At 40.3% G+C, this 10479-nt stretch overlaps 1 protein-coding gene across 1 annotated transcript; it reads right to left on the reverse strand.

Moving 5' to 3' along the window:
• Positions 1-576: 576 nt before the first annotated feature.
• On the reverse strand, positions 577-6204 carry LOC133425326 (ras-related protein Rab-9A-like). The gene is made up of 3 exons (XM_061716117.1): positions 6073-6204; positions 3824-3858; positions 577-2126 (listed from the first exon to the last, which is right to left on the reverse strand). The coding sequence occupies exon 3, from the start codon at positions 2049-2051 to the stop codon at positions 1446-1448; it is 606 nt and encodes a 201-aa protein (XP_061572101.1). The 5' UTR covers positions 2052-2126; positions 3824-3858; positions 6073-6204; the 3' UTR covers positions 577-1445.
• Between the last annotated feature and the right edge of the window lie 4275 nt (positions 6205-10479).

A 10479-nucleotide genomic window follows, 5' to 3' on the forward strand; every position in this document is an offset into this window, starting at 1 on the left:
TTAGGTTTTACTTGGTAAAAGCAAGAAGCATCTTAAAACCGTCCTGCTCATCAGTTTGGCAGTGTTGTCACTGCAGGTAACTGTTCTGTGGCTCTTGTGACGCCACAATTTTTTTTCTAAATTCCCCAAGAAAGTACAAAAAACATTTACATTTAAGAAACAGGATGTGGTTTTAAATCTCAAGGCTGTGAAACTACTAAATACCTATATATACCTATATAAATAATAATAATTTATAATAGATCCATGCTAAATACTCACCGTTTCATCGAGTCCAGACATTTCCTGAAGAACTGCAGCTCATGTTCTCACGTTAAATTTGCTATTGAGAAAATAATTTATTACCAAAAAATATTCCTAGAATATTAATGCCCAATTTCAGCCGTACCATCAACATAAAACCTCTAAATTTAAATTAGTGTTGGTGTTCAGGTGTTTCTAATAAGCGGCCAGACCACGTGACTTCCTTTTGACAAACTGGGCGCTTATCGTCCCATATTGATATATTGGCGCGCCCTGGTGGACAGAAATGGTACTGCACAACAAATAACCACAAAACCTGGGTGTGTCTCGGCCCAATGTTTGATGCACTTTTATTCATTTTAAACCTTATGTTTCGAATAATTAAAATAATGATAAAAAGAGTAATTACCAATTAATAAATAGTTAAATATGGTAATTTAACTATATAGCTTGTTAAAACATTATTTATCCACAACTGTCCAATTCCACATGTTCTCTGCCAGTGTCATTGTAAACCTGGAAATAACATCTCACTTACAAAAAAAGATAAAAGTTTACATCTTAAGTTTGAAATACAGATGGACATGTATTATTCTGTGAAGTGTAATATTAAGGAAAACAATGACAAAATGTGTCCTAAAGGGTTTAAAAGTCCGAAATCCTTAGGATCAAACTCATGCTGAGTGCCCAAAGTTGTTACTGCAACTTGCATCTGCTTCTATGAACAAAACCACATTCCAACTTCTCTTTTTGTGCGCCACAACTTTTAGCCACAGCTGACGTCAAAGAATGTTTTAATCATTTGTGCATCTCAAATACCATCTGGAGGGAACTGGTGCGTTTAAAGACTTCTGGAGGTGAATTAGATTAGTTTCAAATCTCTTCAAGTATTTAAACTTCCATTAAGACAATAAGTGGTCCTGAGGTTTGTCATTAACTACACAAGATTTATGAAGTCTGTCATGAACACTCTTCAAGCAGTTTTGTGATGATGTAAAAAAAATCATATTTGGTCTAAAAACAACATCATGACTGATTTAAAAATGATGATCTCTGTTAAGAGTATAACTGAGGATAAGCCGCTCTGTAGAGCAGCGGCTGAGTCGGCATCAGTTCCTCATTTCTGGATCAACATTCCCACCCTCATGTGACTTCTGCAGAAATAGCCCTGGGGTTACTTCCAGTCACATTCAGCACTCGGCTCAGCAGCAGGTGGGCGCAGAGCGAGTCTTCCTCTGTAAATCTACTGTGTTGTTGTGGATGAGATGATCGTCTCTGTCATCCGACGCCAGGATACGACGCACGGCCTCCTCAAAGGCCGTGGCCACATTTGTTGCATCTTTGGCGCTCGTCTCAAAGTACGGGTGTCCGCCGTTTTCCCGGCACCACTGCCGAGCATCCTCCCCAGAGACCTGGCGCTCGGGAACATCCAGTTTGTTCCCCAGAACCACGAAGGGGAAGTTGTCAGGGTCCTTGACGTCAGCGTAGTACGTGAACTCCTTCTTCCAGTTGGCCAGGTTGTGGAAGCTCTGCCCGTCGTCCAGACTGAAGGTGAGGAGGCAGCAGTCGGACCCGCGGTAGAAAGGCGTGCGGAGGCTGCGGAAGCGCTCCTGCCCCGCCGTGTCCCAGATCTGCAGGGTGACGCGCTGCCCGTCCACCTCCAGCTCCTTGTTGAGGAACTCCACGCCGATAGTGTGGAAGAGGTGCGAGTCGAACTTGTTGGTGACGTAGCGGTTCATGAGCGAAGACTTGCCCACGCCCCCGTCACCCAGGAGGATGACTTTCAGGAGCGCAGACTTGGACGTCATGGCAGCGGAGAACTGCTTCTTCTGGGGTTAGATGTCTGGGCACAAGAGGACGGGAGGCAGAGCAAGCAGATCCACCTGAGGAGGAACAAACGCTCATGAAGCCAACGCTGAAATTAAATAATACACCTGCTTACAGTTTCCTCCCTTCCCTGAACTTCCCTTGAACTGGCCATTTGTCAACACTGTTTGTGTTTCAGTAATGAATTGAGACTATTATCCATTGATGAATCTAACTGATCATCTCCAGGAGAAGCCAATTTATATGATTACATCTGGAAAACAGGGACATTGCTGCAAATTGCATTTAGACGTTGGGTTGTCCATCTGCAGAGTATGGTCATGTGACGGCCCTCTAAACTGAGATTTGTAATATAAACACCATATTTATGGACGTCTCTGAAACGTCCCAACTGCAGGAAACCCAACAGCGGTCATTACCTGCAGGTTAACGGGAAATTAACAACTTCTCTGGGTCTGGATTATAAAACAGGGCCAGTTTCTCCAGATAAACGTCTCGAGGTCTCACTGCATGTGCCAAAGTTATCATCCTGTCTTTTTATTCTGCTTACCCTGTCTAATGTGTCAATTCAAATATGCACCTGAGAAAACCACAAATGCTCTGGAACAACAAAATAGTTTGAGAGGGGAGTTAATTAGCTTTAATGCCCCCGCTAAAAGTTTGATCAAATCCAAATACAGAATTTAAACAGAAGCACCTCATATCCAGTGCCAAGCATGGCGGTGGAGGGGTGATGGTTTGGGGTTGTTTTACATCCACAGCTCACAGCAGGGAACTCTGTATTCTACTGAATATTTTAGATCTAAACACAGAGTACAGTCGTCAGCTACAGTAGAGTTTAGTCAAAACTGCTCAGGCTGGTGGATGATGATCCAAAGAAAAGATCAGTAGATCAGTAGATCAGTAGATCTGCATCACTGCGGCTGAAGAACAAAAGAGATAAAAGTCTAGAAAAAGTCCAGACCTCAACCTAACCTAAAGTCTGTGAAATGACCTCAATAGAGCTGTATGTAAGAAAAATCTCAATGAGACTCAACTAAATTCATACACGAAGCACTACTTCAAGTCCAGTTTTTTTAAATACATAAGGAATCTGGTTAAATAAAAATAAAAAATAAAAGCTACTTATTGTTCACCGGAGGTTGCAAAACCCAGTGTGGTTAAATGATTTTTATAATTTTTCTCACGGAAAAGGAAGGGATTAAAATACGATTTTGCACATATCTAAATGTATAAATGTTAAGATACAAAATCCCACAAATAATACCAAGAATAAAGCTGTTCGATTCTGTTACCTTTTTATACAGTTCACTACTGTAGCTCCTAAGATGTTTCCAGAAAGTGCTCTGGGGTACACACATTGTTTTGTGTGTACTCATTTATGAATCCAGTCCCAGGTCTAACAAGCTTTCGATAAGCTTTACTACGTACGTACTTTACTGCGAGATAAGAACAAGCTGAATCTCAGCCAAAATACACTGCACTGACTCGTGAGGAAGTTGTATGAACTGATAATATGTTTCCTCAAACTGGACTGCAGGGACTGCTGATTCAAGTTAGTCAACAAGTTAATCCTATTAAGCAGCCATAGCCCAATTATTACACTATGCAACCCATGAACGGCCTACGCTACATGTAATATGTTATGCATGAAATAATCTGTGCAGTGCGTCACATGCATGCTGATCACAGGACCACTGTCTGTCACAAGTTATGGACACAGTCAGCAGGAGAAGAAGGCTTCTTTCCTCACCGTTACACTGGTGCGGAGATGGTGTCATCAGAAATCTGTGGAAAAACAAAACAAGGACAGATCGTAACGTGAATCTCTGTGAAGAGTTCACCCACTCAGGCTCAGCTGAAAAACGGACTAATGAGGATTTGTAATGTAATCCCGTACCACTCTGGCATTCTTTAAGCATCGGTTTCTGGTAATAGCCATCATCCCACATACATCCTGAAGACAAATCTCTTGAGACCTATGTGGGCCGGCTAATCATTTTGGTACATGAACAGAAACTCCTCGTCGATGACCGTCAGGATGAGCAGACAGACACCAAAACTTCCTCAGCTCTTAACTTTACAAGGAGCTCATGCAAATACGTTCCTGATCTTTTCGGGATTAGTCAATCGTTCATGTATCAGGCATCTAATATTATAACATATCCTGAAGATGATACTAAAATTTGATGGACTGTTTTAATTCTTTTTTTCCATTTCAATTGAGGATTCATTCATCGTTAAAAACTCTTTCAGTGCTTCTGGAAAATTAAATCTAATTTTACAAAGAAACCTCTCATGCAACCAAGAGAAGCTCCTAATTATGTGATTAAAAGATACACAAGAAACAGTAAAAAGATAATATACTGTATGTATGGAATTTGCCCAAAGGGTTTTGAATTTGCTTGAGATTTTTATTTTAAAGTTTTTATTTATGTAGAAAATTTAATTTCCAAAAATTAAATTGAATAATTTATTTTAAAAAAATGTCTTACTTCAAGGCATAATTTTCTTTCTTATAGTATTTTTTTGCTTATTTTTTTCTGAATTGGTGGCAGCTTTTATTTCTGAAAAATATACATGTATATTTCCTGCTGAATTTTTCTGAATTAATTTAATTAAGTCATTTATTCAGTAAAACTGAGCAAAAATAATATCTTAAAAGGAAAATATAAATTTAGGATAAAAAAAACTTGAAACTCTGTTTCAAATCAATGCCATATACTTGTTGTTTTTCAGAATTTACTCATTTTGTTTTTTTTTTATTTGACATAATTTTTCTTCCTAAAAATATTTACAATAAAATCCAGTTCTGTTTTTTTGATTAACAAAACGATTTTTCAATAATGCAAGTTTTTGTTTCCTCTCCAGATCTTTATTGAACAGGAGCAAAATTACCTCCCTTATTCAATTTAATTCTGTTTAACACTATTTAAGTTAAACAGATTGTTAAAGAGTAAAAGCTTCTACTACCTGAAAGTTATTCTCCTGGAAGAGCTCCTCCTGGTTCATGAGTGGGAGAGGATTTATTTTTCCATCTTTCCCTCATCAAATAGCATCTAATTAATTCAGTACAGTTAATGCCAAGTAAATGCAACATGCTGCTGTTTCAGAAAAACTAAGCTGGATTTCTCCAAGTAAAATCCTCCATACAGAACTATGCATTGACAAAAAGCATGCTCAGCAGAGGGACTGGAGTTTGGTAAATGCTGGCTGTGTGTGGGGACATTCAGACTGCTGTCTTCATTTCCTCTGCAGAAACACTGCTGTGCTGCAGTTGTGAAAGAAAGGGAAGCAAGAATGAATGGCTGAGCTGTCAAGCCCCCAGGAGTCATGTGCTTCATTCATTTGAGCAGAAAGCTGCTTTTTAGACTTCTTTCCAACAGAAAACTGGGGCCTCCTCCAACGACGTGGCCCGTATTTACATATTTACACGTCGGAGTGAAATATAGATGATTTACCCAAAAGAGTCATAAAAAGAGGGCTTGGTTGAATCCCAGAGAAACAAATAGAGGGTTTGACACAAAACAGCAGCGTGTGATGCCGGTTAACCACGCGTTTTATAGCCGTAAAGCCAGTAAATATGCGGACAAAGGCGGAAATGTTTACACTTTAACTGTTTAACCACAATGTTACTTGTGGTACTAATGATGAAATCTTCCAGAACCTAATATAGCAAGAAATAGACAACAAAACCAAAGCTAAGTTAGTCTTTGAACCCGTTATGCATCTTTTTCCACTACTTTATGAGAGTTATGACACACATGAGTGGGATTACAATTTAGATGGTGTTAATTAATTGTCAGTTGATGTGTTTTGCTCATCCTGACAAAAGCAGGGTTTTATTGTGAAGACTTTTGAAGTAGACTTCGGTTTGTCCGATAATGGAAGCATAAGGCAGACCTGTCCGACGCTGCAGACTCCACTACTTAAGACGAAAAGAGAAAAATCAGAGCTTTCACTCCAGAGTTACAGTTTTCTTTAAACTCTCGATAAAGATACCTGTTGTGGTGGTGTGTTAGGCCGGGCTGCAGCGGGTCCAGTCCTCCGTTCACCCCGGCAGGGCGGTGCAGTGAGACGGTGACATGGCGGTCTGAGTCCCGCTAGACGAGACGGAGACGCGGCTGACGCTCATATGACCCGGACCGACACGCCCCCGTCAGGCGCACATACTAGTGAGTGTGTGTGTGACACAGATATATATATATATATATATATATATATATATATATATATATATATATATATATATATATATATATATATATATATATATATATATATATATATATATGTAATACATTCTGGATTCATTAATTCATTACAAATCAACTGAAATATTGCAAGCCTTTTATTATTTTAATATTGCTGATCATGGCTTACAGCTTAAGAAAACTCAAATATCCTATCTCAAAAAATGAGAATATTCTAGGAATCTTAATCTTAAACTGTAAACCATAATCAGCAATATTAAAATAATAAAAGGCTTGCAATATTTCAGTTGATTTGTAATGAATCCAGAATGTATGACATTTTTGTTTTTTTAATTGCATTACAGAAAATAAAGAACTTCATCACAATATTCTAATTTTCTGAGACAGTCCTGTATATATATATATATATATGTATATATATATATATATATATATATATATATATATATATATATATATATATATATATATATATATATATATATATATAGGGGTTTTAGGGGTGGGATGATATGGGTAACTCACGATTCAATACTGTGGCGACATGTGGCCCACGATAACGATAATATCACGATACACGATATCTACAATATTCGATATATTGTAAGAAATTTCATCAACGATATATGTGACTGAAAAAGAAAAAAATACCCATAAAAAGGAAAACATCTGTAGTTATGCATTTATTCAATGCAAAAAACTTACAATGTACAAAGAAAGTGCATTTTTATAGTACCTCACTGCCTCCTCATGAATGTAAACACTGTACAGCTGGACAAATCAAAATGCATGAACATTAATAACATGTTTTATATAAACCAGGACAGTGCACTGCTTTGTTTCTAATACTGAAAAGTCAGTAAGCAACTTATTTTTTCATAATACATCACTGCCTCCTAGTCTTGTAAATGTAAACACTGAACAGCTAGACAAATTGAAGTGCATGAACAATAGTGCGGTGACAACCGCGTAAATCCATTATGTATGTTGTAATAAAATATCGATATTTGCCAACAGTTTATCCATTATTTATTGCAACAGAGAGCGCAACAATATATTGCAATATTGATTTTTTTCCCCACCACTAATATATATATATATATATATATATATATATATATATATATATATATATGTGTGTGTGTGTATATATATATTTAGACAAGCATTGGACCTACAATAACTGTCTTTTATGTTCTGCTGCAAACTCTGGTGTTCTCTGTTGTTTAAATAGTGTTTCTGTTTTATTTTTTTTTTTTTTTTACCTTGTCTGCACACATATTATTGATTGATACCATGACGGTAGAAACCAAAAGTGTATATATGTGCATTATTACTATATGTAATATATACATATATATACGCACACATATGCGTACACATACATAAATATACACATACAAACCCAGTGTTTTTTTTTTTTTTTTTTTTTTTGGGGGGGGGGGAGGGGGTGGGGGGGGGGGGGGGGGGGGGTGACGACATCCACTGCCAATCCAGGAAGCAGGAACACACGGAGACACACGTCAAGCACTGGAAATCTGCAACAAAAAACCACAAACAAAGCACGAAACCGGCACGGAGCCAACCAAAACAATAACAGCAATCGACCTAAATCTTGGGATCTGATCGCAGTCTGAGCTAAGCTATCGCTACCGCTACCTAAACCCAAAAACTAGAGAGCCAGCATGCAGGTGAACAAGCCAGTGTGTATGTCTATGTGTGTGTGTGTGTATGTATATGATCATGCGTGTGTGTGTGTGTGTGTGTGTGTGTGTGTGTGTGTGTGTGTGTGTGTGCATGTGACTAAATGACTATATGTGTGTATGTGTGTGTGTGTGTGTGTGTGTGTGTGTGTGTGTGTGTGTGTGTGTGTGTAATAAACCAAACAAAGCTCCACCTGAAGTGTATCTATAGTGGGGGGAGGGGGGGGAGCAACCCCGCCACCCGCGAGACCAGAGGCCGACAAGGAAGAGCCCGGAACCCAGGCCACCGGCAAACCCCACAGAGGGGAGAAGTAGGAGGGAGGCAACCCACCGCCTGCGAGGCCCCCCCCCCACCCGGCGGCGGCCGAGGGGGCCCGCGGGCGGGGCCCCCACGGCGCGGAAAGAAGCAGCCAGGGATCCCGCGGCGGCGGACCGCGACCCAGGCAATCCCCGGCCACCCGGTCCGGGCCGGACACGCGGCCAGGAGGCCCTCACCCATCAGGCCAACGACCCCCACCCGGCAGGGGGCCAGCCTGCCCGGAGAGACAGAGCCGCCCCGGCCGCCGACGCGGGCAGGCGCACCCGTCCCCCATGAAAGTGGCCCTCCAAGACCAGAGGGGCGCCCCGCCGTAGAGGCAGCGGGGGGGACCGGAGACGGGCCCGGAGAGAGGGAACCCCCCAACAAGGCGACACCCGCGCAGGCCCGACAACGGAGGGCCCCAGACCCAGGCATCCCATTCATTCATCCATTCACCTATCCGATACCTATACTAATAATAATATAATATACTATACATAATAATAATAATAATAATACTAATAATAATAATAATAATAATAACCATCTTTGTATAATATAATATCAATAATATAAGTCAAGTACCTGGACGTATTCTCATCTATGGCATGAACCTCTATTAAAATAAATGTTAACATGTTTGCTCTTCCAGGTAAAGCTGTTTGATTCCAATAACAGCATCAAACAGACTTTTGAAGAAAACTCAGAGTATTTACGTCTATGCACCATCCAATCTACAGGAATCGTTGCTCCAATAGCTGGTACATTTAGGAGAAGAGAGGAGTTGTTGGACTAAGACAGTTGTAGATATTTCTACTCCGAGCTGGGTCTGTGATGTCACAGACCCAGTCAGATATTTCACACTTGGGTGACCCAAAATAAAGCGACAAGGTTAATGCCAGTTTTCATCACTTCAAGCACCCAATTTAATGAAAAAAAAGAAAAAAAAGAAATCAAAATATGTCCTCCTTAAACCCTACGTTTTTAGGTCCAAAATAATAATCTAGAAATGTTTTATTTTGCTTTTGGGTCTGATAAGTTTGGCACCTTGTTGAGTGGAATTAAACAATCTCAATTTGTGCATTTTTCTGCAGCTTTGCAAGCCTATTTAACTGTTTAATTGATGACTTATGCGTTCTTCTTTACTGGCTTTCCATCTCTGTTCACAGAAACTCTTTATTTGATGGTTTCAGAGCATCAATCTGACACGCCACCGTGAATGAAAGGGTGAAATCCTCCATTTAGTTCAACACCAAAAAAGGTCAGAAGCATTTGTGCAGTTAAGATACCAAACGGCCGTAGCGCTACCGACTGGGAACCACAGATCCACAGCTGACAGCAGACGACACGAGTCTTGTTACAGGGATTTTAGTCCTGAGAGCTCTGAGTAACAGATAGCGGCACACATATATGAACTGAGCCCAAAGGGGGAATTTTCCTCAGAAATTCCTTCGATTGCAAACCCCCCCCGACCCCCCCACGTGATATCACAGTAATGTCTGCATGAGTCACTGTGCCACGTCGGCTAGTGCCCACCGGGCTATCCATCCCTCAGGACGGCGGATTACTGGATCACATGTTCTCCCTTTTCTGAGGTCACATGTTCCACCCGCTGCGTTCAGCTTCACACAAAAGAATGGGATATTGCAGGAGACCGGAGGCATGTTTGCTTTTACATTTTCTAAGATTTCACCGCGCTTTAAAACTAAAGATTAGCCTCTCCTTACACAGATGATGCATCTGTGCAAAAAAATATGTAGGTTTCTCTACTTTTCCACGATCCTTGACGAGAACATTTTAGAGGAGGAGGCCGCTAAAGGGAGATATACGAGATGCTGCAAGTAGAAAGACATTAAAGCATATCAGAGAAAGTGGAGAGGATAGAAATGATTCATTGGGAAGAGGACAAGAGCTACTTCTTGAGAAGCTGTGTCAGTTTTCAATAACAAAAGACACTGCCTCGGCTTTTCAGCCGGCAGAATAAAGGCAGCTGGACAGTTCGGCCCTTTGTCACTGGTGAATAAGTGAATATTTGTGGTTTAGGAGCAGAAACTCCATCCTGCAAAGACGCTTTGTTCTTTGTTTCCTCTGTTAAATCAAATATGTGATGCATATTGGGCTTATTTGATTGGGATATCTGAGATGTGGTATGAATATAAAAACAGACAAAGCACCAATCCTTTCAACGTGGGAA

Source organism: Cololabis saira, chromosome 24 (genome assembly GCF_033807715.1).
Source record: "Cololabis saira isolate AMF1-May2022 chromosome 24, fColSai1.1, whole genome shotgun sequence".
In the NCBI taxonomy this organism is placed as follows: Eukaryota; Metazoa; Chordata; class Actinopteri; order Beloniformes; family Belonidae; genus Cololabis; species Cololabis saira.

What these genes read in the sequence shown, in the direction of transcription:
- LOC133425326 (XM_061716117.1), bottom strand. Translation starts at nt 2,051, where the DNA reads ATGACGTCCAAGTCTGCGCTCCTGAAAGTCATCCTCCTGGGTGACGGG.